Below are 15147 nucleotides of genomic sequence, written 5' to 3' on the forward strand. Positions count from 1 at the left end.
TAGTAAAATGATGTCAAGAGGAAAATGGAAAATGAATGGAGGAGGAGATTTTTCTCCAATTTATTTTCAACTGAGGAAATGTTAGCCCCACTTCAGGAGGCTGCATTTCTCAGAAAGCGCTGGTCTAGACAAGGGAAAGATTAGTATAGGCATAGCTGTCATGCTGACCTTTTCATAGCAGCAATACCAACACCACAGTAGAAGGGACTTATTCAACATCCAGTGACATTTATTGAGCACCCACCATGTACTCTCAGAGGAAGTAAGACTCAGGCTTTCAAGCTAACTGTCTAGGTTCCATCTTGGCTGTTTCACTTTCTGCACAATTTTGGGTAAGTTAATTAACCTCTCTGTGCCTTGGTATCTCCATCTGTAAAATGGGGATAATGATAGTACCTATACCATTGCTAGTACCTATACCACTGGAGGAGCGGGTCAGACAGTAAAGAATCTGTCTGCAATGGGTTCGAGCCCTGGAGGAGGACATGGCGACCCACCCCAGTATCCTTGCCTGGGAAATCCCGTGGACAGTGGAGCCTGGGGGGCTACAGTTCATGGCGTCACAAAAAAGTTGGACATGACTCAGCTACTAAACAACAATAACAACAACAAATGAAATAATGCAATAACTAGTCTAGAATAGTGCCAGGCATATCAGAGGCACTCAAATATTAACAAACATTATTAAAATTATTGCTTAGCAGTGCAATACAATCATAGCTGTTGGTAAAAATTTGGGGAAAATTAGTAGAAAAAAGCCTGGAAGACTTGTACAATAGTTTTACTAAAAGTGTTTAATTTATTCTCCCACATTTAGGCAGAAAACCCTGCTGAGACAGCTGTCACACGCATTATTCTCCATTTCTACATACGTCCGTTCTAGTTTAGACCATTATCACTTTCAATCTACATCATTTGGTTTTCTGCTTTACTTACATTTTTGGTATACTCAAAAAGCCATAGTGGCTGTTTGTTGATGATCAGATCACAGCCCGGATACATATCCCATTAACCTAAGCTGCCCTGGAGGAGGAAAGTGGAAACCTACTCCAGTATTCTGGCCTGGAGAATTCCATGGATAGAGGAGGATGGTGGGCTAGATCCATGGGATCGCAAAAGAGTTGGACACGACTTAGCAGCTAAAAAACCTAAGTTCACTCCCACCTGGTTCCACCTCACCTGAGCAACTTGCAGCCCCTCCCTAGCAAGAGTCGTCAGCACTCATCCTGCTTGTCTTCCCACGCCCTACACGCATTTTAGGTCTTTGCTCAAGACTGTTGTTTGAAGGTCTGTCTCTCATCTTTCTTCCACGTGCGTCTATATTTCTTTCCAGATCCCCTGGGCAATTTTCCTGATTCTACTCTTCCTGCTGCCAGAGCTCATTTCTTTTTCTTAATTTTTGGTGCTTGGATACATACGAGCTCTGCTGCCAGAGCTCATTTCTTTTTCTTCATTTTCGGTGCCTGGATACATACGATAAAACTCTCAGACAGCAACAGAGCTGTCCTGACCCTTGAAGCCAGGTGCGTCGTGGCCGCAGAAGGTGTCAGAAGTCGCTCTCACAAACAAATCACAGAGGCTTCTCACTGCCTTGAGGGACTCTCCGGGATCCTCCTCTCTTAACTTTAGAATCCAATATCCAGACCACAGCTGATCTGATCTGCTTCCCCTGTGTTTGTGTTAGGGCTGGATGGCATCACCGACTCGATGGGCATGAGTTTGAGTAAACTCCGAGAGTTGGTGATGGACAGGGAGGCCAGGCGTGCTGCGATTCATGGGGTCGCAAAGAGTCAGACACGACTGAGTGACTGAACTGAACTGAATCTTATCTAATTCCAGTTTGACCCCATCCATTTCTGACATGTTTTCTCATAAATCTGTAGTTTCATTGCGTCCCTGGGTGATGCTTCCCTCAGTCTGTACCCTTCATATCTGACTCTCCACTCACCAAGGATCAGGTGTACTCACCTGCAGAGCTTGGTCAATGGTTAGAAACAGACTGGATTTGATATTTCCCTCAAAACTTCTAAAAGTTAGGGTAGAAAGATCCAGACTGTAAAAATTAGCTAAATTTTTAGAGAGGGCTTAATACCAAAAATTAATGCCATCAGATTAAGTGTTGTGCACAAACATAAAAATGGGGGGCAGAGGCAAAAGGTCTATGACCTAGTGGTCAGTGAAATGGAAGGCTAAGCAATGGTCTGGCTAGACTGTAAATTCTGTGGAGCTGGGGGCTGCCTGTCTCACTCATTATATCCAGTTCAGTCCAGTTCAGTCTTTCGGTCACGTCTGACTCTTTGCGACCCCATGAATTGCAGCATGCCAGGCTTCCCTGTCCATCAGCAACTCTCGGAGCTTACTCAATCTCATGTCCATCAAGTCGGTGATACCATCCAACGGTCTCACCCTTTGTTGTCCCCTTCTCCTCCCGCCTTCAATTTTTCTCAGCATCAGGGTCTTTTCCATCGAGTCAACACTTCGCATGAGGTGGCCAAAGTATTAGAGTTTCAGCTTCAGCAACAGTCCTTCCAAAGAATATTCAGGACTGATTTCCTTCAGTTTGGACTGGTTGTATCTCCTTGTAGTCCAAGGGACTCTCAAGAGCCTCCTCCAACACCACAGTTCAAAAGCATCAATTCTTCAGTGCTCAGCTTTCTTCACAGTCCAACTCTCACATCCATACATGACCACTGGAAAAACCATAGCCTTGAATGGACGGACCTTTGTTGGCATAGTAATGCCTCTTCTTCTTAATATGCTGTTTAGGTTGGTCATAACTTTTCTTCCAAGGAGCAAGTGGCTTTTAATTTCATGGCTGCAGTCACCATCTGCAGTGATTTTGGAGCCCCCCAAAATAAAGTCTGTCACTGTTTCCACTGTTTCCTCATCTATTTGCCATGAAGTGATGGGACTGGATGCCATGATCTTAGGTTTCTGAATGCTGAGTTTTAAACCAACTTTTTCACCGTCCTCTTTTACTTTCATCAAGAGGCTCTTTAGTTCTTCACTTTCTGCCATAAGGGTGGTGTATATCTGCATATATATATATATATATATATATATATGCATATCTGAGGTTATTGATATTTCTCCCAGCAATCTTGATTCCAGCTTGTGCTTCATCCAGTCCAGCGTTTCTCATGATGTACTCTGCATATAAGTTAAATAAGCAGGGTGACAATATACAGCCTTAACGTACTCATTTTCCTATTTGGAACCAGTCTGTTGTTCCATGTCCAGTTCTAACTGTTGCTTTCTGACCTGCATACAGATTTCTCAAGAGGCAGGTCAGGTGGCTTGGTTTTCCCATCTTTTGAAGAATTTTCCACAGTTTGTCATGATCCACACAGTCAAAGGCTTTGGCATAGTCAATAAAGCAGAAGTAGATATGTTTCTGGAACACTCTTGCTTTTTCAATGGTCCAATAAATGTTGGCAATTTGATCTCTGGCTCCTCTGCCTTTTCTAAATCCAGCTTGAACATCTGGATCCCAGCACCTCAAAAATTCCTGGCTCATTGTCAGCACTCAGTGTTTTCTTGTTGAGTGAAGGAAGGTCTTGGATGATTTTTAGCATCAGGGGTGGCATTTCTGAGGTCTGCTCTCTGAGGCTATGTATGTGCGTGCTAAGTTGCTTCAGCCATGTCTGACTCTTTGTGACCCTGTGGATGATAGCCCACCTGGCTCCTCTATCCATGGGATTCTCCAGGCATGAAGACTGGAGTGGGTTGCCATTTCCTCCTCCTCCTTCCTCCTTCCCAATCCAGAGATCAAAATCACATCTCTTATGTCTCCTACATTGGCAGGCAGTTTCTTTACCATTATCTGCCTGCATTGTAGGAGAGCCGAGTTCAATCCCTGGGTTGGGAAGGCCCCCTAAAGAAGGGAATGGCAACGCACTCCAGTATTCATGTCTGGAAGACCTGGATTTACACCGGCACTGTCTCATCCTAAATTTGTCTGGGGTCTCCTATGGTTCCACACAGGCGTGTGCCTATGTTACCACTCAGCTTGTCAGCCCCTTGTCTTTTCCTAGGATAGTACTGAGAAAGCAGCTGGGACTCAGAAAACACGTTGATTCAGGTTGAATTGAGCTGGGCTTTCCTGAGTCACTCTTGCCATTGGCTATGAAGTTCCATTGTTTTCATTGCTTTCTACATTTGCTTAAAGAATATAATTTCATTAGTAAGAAAAGGAATATGAATTGGATGTTTGCAGCAAGATCTGTAGCTTAATAATTATGACTGATTATATAGTTCATTAGATCTTAGAATTTGGAATGAAACCATAGCCTTTTGAAGTTGGTTTTCATGACATGTTCCATCCCGTTTCATTTCTTAAAAGAACACAAAGGTAAGCCTTACCAGCTTCTGAGGCAGCCAGTCATCATGTGATTTCATAATTAACCTCTGGATAACCAAAATGAAGTTTAGATTTTTCAGTTATAATTCAATGTTTATTCTAAGCAAGTGAATTTCATTTAGATATAAGCAGCCATGTTAAATCATTTTTTTTGACATATAAAAATTGCTTATGTTTGAAAATAAATCAAACATAACCTTGTTACTATCTTGACAGAGGTCTAGATTTTGTAAAGTGAGAAATAGCTACTCTTATTACACTTGAGCTACTTGAGTCTGGAAGTAAAACAGGGTTTCTCAATCTCGGCACTATTGACATTTTGGACCTATTAATTCTTTGTCCTGTGTTGTAGAATCCTTGGCCTCTACATAAGAGATGATAGGAGCACCATTTCTTCCCTCATTGTAGCAGCCAAAACTGTCCCCAGATGCTGAATTTGTCCCTGGCACGGGGCACAGAGAACAAAATCACCCTGGTGAGAACCACTGATCTGAAAGAGTCCTGAGTCCATCGTGGTGGAACCTTATTTTTAAGGAGGTTTTTTGATTTTCCAGGAATTTCCCAACTACAAAATCTTAGTATGATTGTAGATGAGGTAGCACTTTTTCTGCTTTAAACAAATATGTTTCTTTGTGCTCTTTCAACTTCTGTAATACTAGAGCTATATTAGAGTGTAGGCTCCTTAAGGATAGCAAATATCCTTTTCTTTTCCTTGAATTTCTTCACAGAAATAAGCTGGGAGAACTGGTCAACCACTTGTAAAAGAATGAAACTAGAACACTTTCTAACACCATACACAAAAATAAATTCAAAATGGATTAAAGATCTAAATGTAAGACCAGAAACTATAAAACTCTTAGAGGAGAACATAGGCAAAATACTCTCCGACATAAATCACAGCAGGATCCTCTATGACCCACCTCCCAGAATATTGGAAATAAAAGCAAAAATAAACAAATGGGACCTAATGAAAATTAAAAGCTTCTGCACTACAAAGGAAACTATAAGTAAGGTGAAAAGACAGCCCTCAGATTGGGAGAAAATAATAACAAATGAGGAAACAGACAAAGGATTAATCTCAAAAATATACAAGCAACTCCTGAAGCTCAATTCCAGAAAAATAAATGACCCAATCAGAAAATGGGCCAAAGAACTAAACAGACATTTCTACAAAGAAGACATACAGATGGCTAACAAACACATGAAAAGATGCTCCACATCACTCATTATCAGAGAAATGCAAATCAAAACCTCAATGAGGTACCATTACACGCCAGTCAGGATGGCTGCTATCCAAAAGTCTACCAGCAATAAATGCTGGAGAGGGTGTGGAGAAAAGGGAACCCTCTTACACTGTTGGTGGGAATGCAAACTAGTACAGCTGCTATGCAGAACAGTGTGGAGATTTCTTAAAAAACTGGAAATAGAACTGCCATATGACCCAGCAATACCACTTCTGGGCATACACACCGAGGAAACCAGATCTGAAAGAGACACGTGCACCCCAATGTTCATCGCAGCACTGTTTATAATAGCCAGGACATGGAAGCAGCCTAGATGCCCATCAGCAGACGAATGGATAAGGAAGCTGTGGTACATATACACCATGGAATATTACTCAGCCGTTAAAAAGAATTCATTTGAATCAGTTCTAATGAGATGGATGAAACTGGAGCCCATTATACAGAGTGAAGTAAGCCAGAAAGATAAAGACCAATACAGTATACTAACGCATATATATGGAATTTAGAAAGATGGTAATGATAACCCTATATGCAAAACAGAAAAAGAGACACAGAGGTACAGAACAGACTTTTGGACTCTGTGGGAGAAGGTGAGGGTGGGATGTTTCGAGAGAACAGCATGTATATTATCTATAGTGAAACAGATCACCGGCCCAGGTGGGATGCATGAGTCAAGTGCTCGGGCCTGGTGGGCTGGGAAGACCCAGAGGAATCGGGTGGAGAGGGAGGTGGGAGGGGGGATCGGGATGGGGAATACGTGTAACTCTATGGCTGATTCATGTCAATGTATTACAAACCCAGTGCAATGTTGTGAAGTAATTAGCCTCCAACTAATAAAAATTTTAAAAAAAAAGAATGATATTTGACCTGATGGAACAGTTTAGTAGTGCATGTCAATTAACTGCATAGAAAAGTGAGCCAGAAGAAACTCACTTATGCTTTCAATTGGCAGACTGTATGTACCACAATATACCATCAGGATTCTTTTTCTTTTGAAAAAGAAAAAGTCACTGTTGAATTTCTAGCACCTAGAAGAGTATCTGGTACATAGTAAGTGCTCAATAGACATTTGGTGAATGAATTATGTCAATTCCTTTCTAAACATGTTTCATGAGGTCCCTCCCATTTCTTAAGTATAATAACTAGAATTCTTAGATTGGTCTTAAGGCTCTCTTTATTCTGCATTTTCCAATCTTCATCCTTGCTTCTCAAGGATGCTACACAATCCCACTCCTTTAACCAGAACTTACCTACCAATATCGTCTCAAATCCCCATGAATATCGTCACCAGCACACAACTGCTCACTTTGTTCTTTTCGTTTGTTGTTCAGTTGCAAAGTCCTGTCTGACTCTTGGTGACCCCAATTTTTTGCTTAAAGTATTTTCCCATACTCTTAACTTGTCAAATAAATATAATATCTACTTCAGGTCAGCTTATTTCATCTCTCTTTGTAACATTTCCTGAATTCATGAACTCATAGACACCCTTCCATACTCAAAGATAAAGGCAACCCACTCCAGTATTCTTGCCTGAAAAATTCCATGAACAGAGGGGCCTGGCTGGCTACAGTCCAAAGGGTCTCAAAGAGTTGGACAGAACCGAGTGCCCGAGCACGACAATGAAGACGCGGCCTCTCCCCAGTATTGTAATTCTGTAACTGTAGTTCTATAAAACACGGCACTTTTCACCTTACTATTCGGACTTACTATTTTCATATGCGCATGTCATCTCTCTCCAAACACACAGCAATCTTTCTGAAGGCTGAAACAAACTACCATCTTTTTTGACAGCACAGAGTATATTACATGATATCTACTTAGTGAAGGAACATTATTCTCATTTATTCTTTTTCGTTCACTTATTCAACTAATATTTTTGCATGCCAATACTGTGCTGGGCATGTGTGAGGAAGCAAAACAAATATGATCCCTGTGCTCATGAAGTTTTTAGACCAACTGGAAAAAGCGCGGCACCTAATGCATTGAGAACTAGATTTATATTCAGAAGACTTTGCTGTGAATACTAACTTTGCCACTTGTTAGTCATGTGGTCACCTAGGCTCTCAGTATCGCAATTTCCCCATCTGGAAAATGGGAATGGGATGGGAGTGCTTACTCCGTCAGCCTCTCATGATGAGCGTGTGCATTGCAGTCACTTCAGTCTTGTCTGACTCTTTGCGACCCCATGGACAGCAACCTGCCAGGCTCCTCTGTCTACGAGATCCTCTCATTTTAAGAAAGATCAAATCACATTGAATTTTAGGTGCAAATATTTTCTAAGTGATAAAATGTGGTTGTTTTACTTTGTACACAAATTATTTGACACTCTTTCCTTCAAGAGGTGTAGCTCAATTCTCTTCCTCTTGAATATAAGCTGGATGTAGTGACTTGCTTTTAACAGATAGAATATAGCAATAATAATGGTGTACAATTTTGTAGACTGTGTCATAAGGAGGTGGGGGTTTTATCTTGGTGACTCTATTTCTTGAATTACTTGGTCTGGGGGATTACAGCTGCCATAGAGAGAGGCAGCGCTGTAGAGAGGTCCATGTGGTGAGTGGCTGAGACCTCCAGCCAACGTGTTCCAGTTTGGAAGCAGAGCCCTCAGCCTCAGTCAAGCCTTCAGATGACGGGAGCCCCGCAGCCTGACTCCACCCTCAGGAAAGAACCTGAGCCACACACTCAGCTAAGCTGCTCCTGTCTGTGCACAACTACGTGAGACGATATATATGTTATACCTAGTTTATTTTTGTTTGGGTAATTTGTTATACAGCGATGGATAGCTAATACATAGAGTACTAGAGAGATTTAAGGTGTTACTGTTGAATATGCCGTTTGTTGAATGAAGAGTATCATAATTTACTATCGTTTATTGCTGAATGACGAGTTAGAAATGGAAGAAAAAGAAGCATATAAGAGAAAATTACAGTCTTAAGAACTAGGGAAAAATAGATGGATGCAAAACTTCTACTGGGTGATTTGCAGGCATTTCTCACCCTGCCACATGCTTCATTGTGAGAGCCGTCAGCCTGTGACGTGACGGCAGGCTATCTGTCAAAGGCTACAGGCTAAACGAGTTGTTCATTTCTAGTGACTGCTTTGTTTTATTCCATTTTCAGTTCTTGTTTTGAGCTAAAATTGATAGTTTTAATTAAAGGAGAAATAAAAAGCATACTTCTACTCTATGTAGAACATACTTTTCTGTGCTAGAGAGTGTCACCTTGGTTCTTTATTAAACATAAAGGCCACAGACATGGACATTTATGATTTGTCTGCATCAATGCCAACTTCAGAAAGTCACTGCTATCCTTTTGCCATAGTAACACTGACCCAGCCTGAACTCCATTGTTAATAACGCCATTGGGAGGCTGAATTCAAGTCCTCACCCCAGTCAACTCTGTCAAAATTAATTTGAACCAGAACAAATTTAAATTTAAAACTATCTACCTACCTATGACCCGCAGGATCCCTATTTACAACAATTTCTTAAACACCCCACTGGGAGCACAGTTGGAGAGGAGCCCTGTCAATTTATTAACTTCTTTAGTAATAAATACAGAATTTAAATTTCTCATTGAATATTTATTGACCCTGGTCTTGCCAGGTCTTAAAGTGAAAGACTTTAGAAGTTGTGCTAATTCTTTTAATCCATGAAAATAGTACTTAATATATTTATTTAAAATCTCCATAGATAAGAATGGGGCGTGAATCATACAAATTTTCTGAAATTTTTTTTCTTTATCAATTTATTTAAAGGATTAATAGTTCATGGGAAGTAAAACAGTATGAAAACATTCTTACCTGCAGGAGATACGCTGTTGGCTGGAGAAGGTTGCGTGCCAAGGGTAGATTCTGTAGCATTGAGTGGAGAATCTGTTGGAGGCTTCACTGAGCCTGGAAGGATGAAACAGACATTGCTAATGAACAAAATACTGTGATAGGAAGATAAGATACTAACTTAGTTCCCTCCAAACCTTTATTTATTTATCTAACAAATTATTATTGATTAAAAGTCATCGTTATTGCTTGCTACAGGCAAGGCAGTGGACTAAAGTGGAGAAAGCTAAGGACATAGGACTGTCTTTAGAGAGCATACAGCCTAGCATCTAGGTAGGCAGCCAGGCAGCGTGCGGAGTGCTACGATAACAGAAGGGCAGGATGCCAGGAGAACGCAAGAGGGGGCATCAGCCAGCACGGGGAGGTCAGGGAACCGTCCACGTTTACCCAGGACCTGGTGAAACAATGTGGCAGCAGTGTTTTAGGCATTTGGCAAGTAACCACACAGTTTACAAATCCATAGACCCACAGAAGTATTTTTTATCACTAAGAGTAGAAACAATGATACAGCTCTCCAAAAGGACAAGACGTCAGTGGACATAAGATTGATGGTATTATTGTGCTCTTACTAAAATTTCTATTTTTTTTCATAAGATTTTTATTTGGCTACACCTTTTTTTTTTTCCTCTCTCTTTCTCTTGTGTGTGTGGGTTGGGGGGGGAGTTTCTGGGATGAAAGAGAGGCTGATATATGTTGCTTCACTTATCATTATATATTCATGTCAGTTCCTTAAAGTTCACCGTTGAACTGTAAAATAATTCTAGTAGCAGTTTAAAACAACTTACAAATGTCAGAAGGACCTATTGACTTTAGGAATATGTGGATTAATATAATTAATATTTAATTATTAAATATAATTATTTAATTATATTTGATTTTATTTAAATAATGCTATTTTTATTTAAGGCTAGGGGGTTTTGTGATTGTTCTATATAGAATGGCATTGAATATAGTATTTCATATCTGATGATCTGAATCAATTATTTGGACATTTAATTAGAAATGATATCATTGTTTCTACACTTTAAGGAAGGAGTATATATAATTTATGCCACTTGATAGCACATGTCACATTGGAAGGAATTTGTTTTTGTAATCTAAAAGCATCTGTGCTTTATTTTTATTGGTAATTTGTTATTGCTGTTGACTATAGGTTGTGCTCACAGCTGGCTGTGATTTGCTATCATAAGCGACCACTTGCTATTAAGCATCCTGAGGGGTGGTTGTATGAAGAGCATGTGGATGTGTCAGCAGAGGGACCGTCCTCTTCCTCCCATGCTATCAGGAGCAAGTCTGAGCCCCTCAGTGTGACACGCAAACCTGACTCTCAGTTAATCCCACGTTAAATTTCCATGTTCATTTCCTGATGCTGCCCATTATCTTTTTTTTTAATTTTTTTTTTAGTGTTATTATTATTTTTTTTCCATTTATTTTTATTAGTTGGAGGCTAATTACTTTACAATATTGTAGTGGTTTTTGCCATACATTGACATGAATCAGCCATGGATTTATATGTATTCCCCGTCCCGATCCCCCCTCCCACCTCCCTCTCCACCTGATCCCTTTGGGTCTGTCCATCAGCAGATGAATGGATAAGAAAGCTGTGGTACATATACACCATGGAATATTACTCAGCCATTAAAAAGAATTCATTTGAATCAGTTCTAATGAGATGGATGAAACTGGAGCCCATTATACAGAGTGAAGTAAGCCAGAAAGATAAAGACCAATACAGTATACTACTGCATATATATGGAATTTAGAAAGACGGTAATGATAACCCTATATGCAAAACAGAAAATGAGACACAGATGTACAAAACAGACTTTTGGACTCTGTGGGAGAAGGCGAGGGTGGGATGTTTCGAGAGAACAGCATCGAAACATGTATATTATCAAGGGTGAAACAGATCACCAGCCCAGGTTGGATGCATGAGACAAGTGCTCGGGGCTGGTGCACTGGGAAGACCCATTATCTTTTGAAAGTGTTAGCGGCTCAGTCATATCTGACTCTTTGCAACTGCATGCACTGTAGCCCGGCAGGCTCCTCTGTTCATAGATTTCTCCAGGTGAGAATATTGAAGTAGGTAGTCATTCCCTTCTCCAGGGGATTTTCCTGACCCAGGGACTGAACTTGGGTCTCCTGCATTGCAGGCAAATTCTTTACTGACTGAACCACCAGGGAATCTTTACCTTTTGCATCTCTTTAAAATCATACCCTCAATCCAGCTCAATTTACCAAACATAATATGCTCTCCATGACTTCTTGATCTTTGTGCTTGCTGTTTCCTAAGGCTTTCCCATTCCAAACTTTCTACTTCGTACCTCTCAAACTTGAAGAATCCTAGGGTCCTTTGTGATGTGCTCATCGTACTTAATGTTTACCCTAGCAAAGGCCTCATTACTTCATTGCTGTGTCTCTCAAGAGAAGTAATTGTTTTGTTTCTCACTGTGTTCCTGGTTCCTGGCACATGCAAGTGGATGAATGTTCCCTCTTACCCCTGAATGAAAGAAGATCAATTTTAAATATGTATCTGTCTGCTGTTGTGCCATACGCCTCATTTTCCAAACTGTTGGGCTGGCCAAAAATTCGTTTGGGTGCTTTTGGTAACACCTTACAGAAATAGCAACCTTAATGAGATGGAGCATGGGTATGGAAAAATGATGCAAAGGTGTTTTTGTCTGTAGATTGATTAGAATAGAGACTGGCAAATTATGGCTAAGGTGAAATTCCACTGTCTATATTTGCAAATAAAGTTTTATTGAAATACAGCCATGCCCATTTGTTTATGTGTTGTCTGTGACTGCCTTTGTACTACAATAGCAGAGCTGAACAATTGGGATAGAGACCACATGGTCCACAAAACAACATAGTTACTATCTGGTGGGTTAAAAGCAGAAAATGTTTGCCAACTGGAACAAAAGCTGTTGATAGGTTATGCTCAATCCTAGATTTCCAAATTGGGAAAGAAGCATTTAATTTTTATTTGTTGACTATTTCTTTTTTAAGATATTATTTTGCCAGGTTTCATCACTAAATATCTTTGTAAGCTGCAGGGTCCTTAGCTTCACAGTACATTATGATGTTATTATTGCAAGATTTGCATTTTGAGATGATTTGCATTTGCTCTATGATAAAGATGATGCACAGCTTTGCTAAGGCTATCAACAGTTTCTAGTTTCAGACTGGCCTGTGAAGTAGAAATTCTGTCCTGGTAAAAACAAAACTAAGTGGGTATAAAAAGGAGGGGCTAAAACCTAACAAAGACAATTTATTTCCCAAAATCAAATGCAGAATTTAACAGGAACATGTCAGCCAGCTTTCAGACCATTACGTTTACCATAATGTTGTAAAGGGCTGGGCTGCTGGACACGTCATCCGTTTCTGAGTGTGGCCACTCTGCACTGGCCTGGCAGGGCGCTTAGGACCACCCTCATGGGCAGCAGTGTCCACGTGTCAGTCCCACAAGGGCAGCGGGGTCAATTCTGGAGCTTCCTCAGAGTGTGACTCAGCCATTAGCTGGTTCACTCAGGAAAGGACTGAACCTCAGGGTTTGGGGATGTCCTTGCTTCTCAAAATGTGGTCCACAGTAACTTTTAGGATCTTATTAGAAATGCAGGCTCCTCCCAACCCCTCAACTCACTGAATCAGAATCTGCTTTTTAAGAAGATCATCAGGTGATCCGTATGTATAGTAAAATCCTTTCTTGATATTTTCAACATTCCTGGGATCAGTCACAGGTCTGAGGGAAACCATGAAACCAGGAGAATTTGGCTGGCATATGTCACCTTCATACTCACTAGTCCTCTCATCCCGCTATTGAGCTATCCCTTTTCAATCTTCTTTCCTCACCCTCAAACACATATGGACACTCTCTTACACACAGTGAACCACTCATTAATCCTCTTGTGTCCCAAAGGTCTGGATCTCGGCTGTTACAGTTGGAAATCAATTTAATCAACAAATCTCTGTTGAGGCTGATGATAGCCGGAATATTATCCACCCTGGGGAGGTATCTGCACTTAACTTTTGAATTGAAACAATATAAGATAGTCCCTCTACTGCCCCCAAAACAAAATAACTCCTTGCATTTGCCAAAACATTGATTCTGCAGCACTACAATATCAGACATTCTCATAGACTAGGTTGACATGTTAGAATATTTTTAGAGTCTTCTTCTTTTTTTTTTAAACTACTGTTGAATCATGACAATTCTTTAGGCCCTGGGACTCCAATAGCTGCCTGACAAGCCACCTGCACCTTGATCCCTTCCCCTTCCTGAGTTTTCTAGAGTAAGAACCGCTGAGCAGGTGAATGTCCTGGAAGACAGGGGTAGGTGGGGAAGGAAGCACCTCAGGGGGCTGTTACCTTTTAGCCTTCTAACATTATTACTCTTTTCTGGGAACAAAAGAGCAAAGACTCCTCCCCCCGTCTCTCTAAATCTCCTTTCTGTTCTCTAACAGTCTCAGAATTTCTCTGTTTTAGCCCTGAGAGACAGACTTATCTCAATATTTGCCTGCAGTTAGTCTGACTCTTCCGCAAGGCAATGACCCCTGCGCGAGGCATCAGAACTTTGCTCCAGACTTTGTGCAGCGTCCAGCAGAGCCACTGCAGGCAGAACGCGTGTTTGCAAGTAAATGTTTAAGAGCTTATAGCAAATGGGAAAATACGACATTGCAGTGACAGTGCTCTGTGGAGCCTCAACTGTATCTTCTAAATCATTCATGACGACAGATGTCAGAATACGAGCGGAATGCAAGCATAATTTTGGGAAACTGAGCTGTTTAAGATTTATTGTCTTTAATATTTTATTGTAAAGGGTGAAAACTCATTTGACAATTTAAAATTAACCATCCGCTTAGAGCTTAAAATTATACTAGAGCCGGGCTATCCTGTAAAACTGAAATTATGGTGTGCTTTGAGGACCAGAATCAGTGCTCTTCCTTATTGCCTTAAAATACTCACTATTTTCTGATATTAAAGTCAAATACAGTTCAAGAGAACGAGAAGGCAAGCTTGGAAGAAAATATTTGCAAAAGACACATCTGATAAACTGCCGTTATCAAAATATTCAAAGAAATTCTTAAATCTCAACATTAAGAAAACAGATAACTTGATTTAAAAATTGGCCAGAGATAGACATCTCACCACAGAAAATATACATTTGGCAAATAAGCATATGAAAACGTGCTCCACATCATATATCATCAGAAAATGCAAATTGAAACAACAATGAAATATTGTTACACCTGTTAGAATGGCTGAAATCTAGAATACTGACAATACAAAATGCTGGCAGGGATGTGGAGCAACAGGAACTCTCCTTCATCACTGGTTGGTGGGTTTGCAAAATGATATAGTCAGTTTCAGAGGCAATTTGTTGATTTCTTATAAATCTAAACATACTCTTAAAATACCATCTAGCAATTGTGCTCCTTGGTATTTACTCAAAGGAGTTGCAAACACATGACCCACACAAACCTGCACATGAATGTTTATTGAAGCTTCACTTTTTAAAAATTTTTATTGGTGTATAACTGATTTATAATGTTTAGTTAGTTTCAGGTGTATAGTAAAGTGAATGGACTATATGGGAAAAGAATATAAAGGCTTTATTTTTAATTGCCCAAACTCAGAAGCAAACAAGATGTCCTTCAGTAGATGAATGGACATATAAACTGTGATATACTCATCAAAAAGAATACT

General features: G+C 40.3%; 1 protein-coding gene across 1 annotated transcript in view; it reads right to left on the reverse strand.

Moving 5' to 3' along the window:
• The window catches only part of CD96 (CD96 molecule), an 86843-nt gene that overhangs the window by 28690 nt on the left and 43006 nt on the right, over positions 1-15147 (reverse strand). Inside the window, exon 8 of the mRNA XM_065913659.1 lies at positions 9406-9498. Within this exon, the coding sequence (XP_065769731.1) occupies positions 9406-9498 (93 nt within the window). The remainder of the gene's footprint in view (positions 1-9405; positions 9499-15147) is intronic.

This window comes from Muntiacus reevesi, chromosome 21 (genome assembly GCF_963930625.1).
Source record: "Muntiacus reevesi chromosome 21, mMunRee1.1, whole genome shotgun sequence".
NCBI classification, from domain to species: Eukaryota; Metazoa; Chordata; class Mammalia; order Artiodactyla; family Cervidae; genus Muntiacus; species Muntiacus reevesi.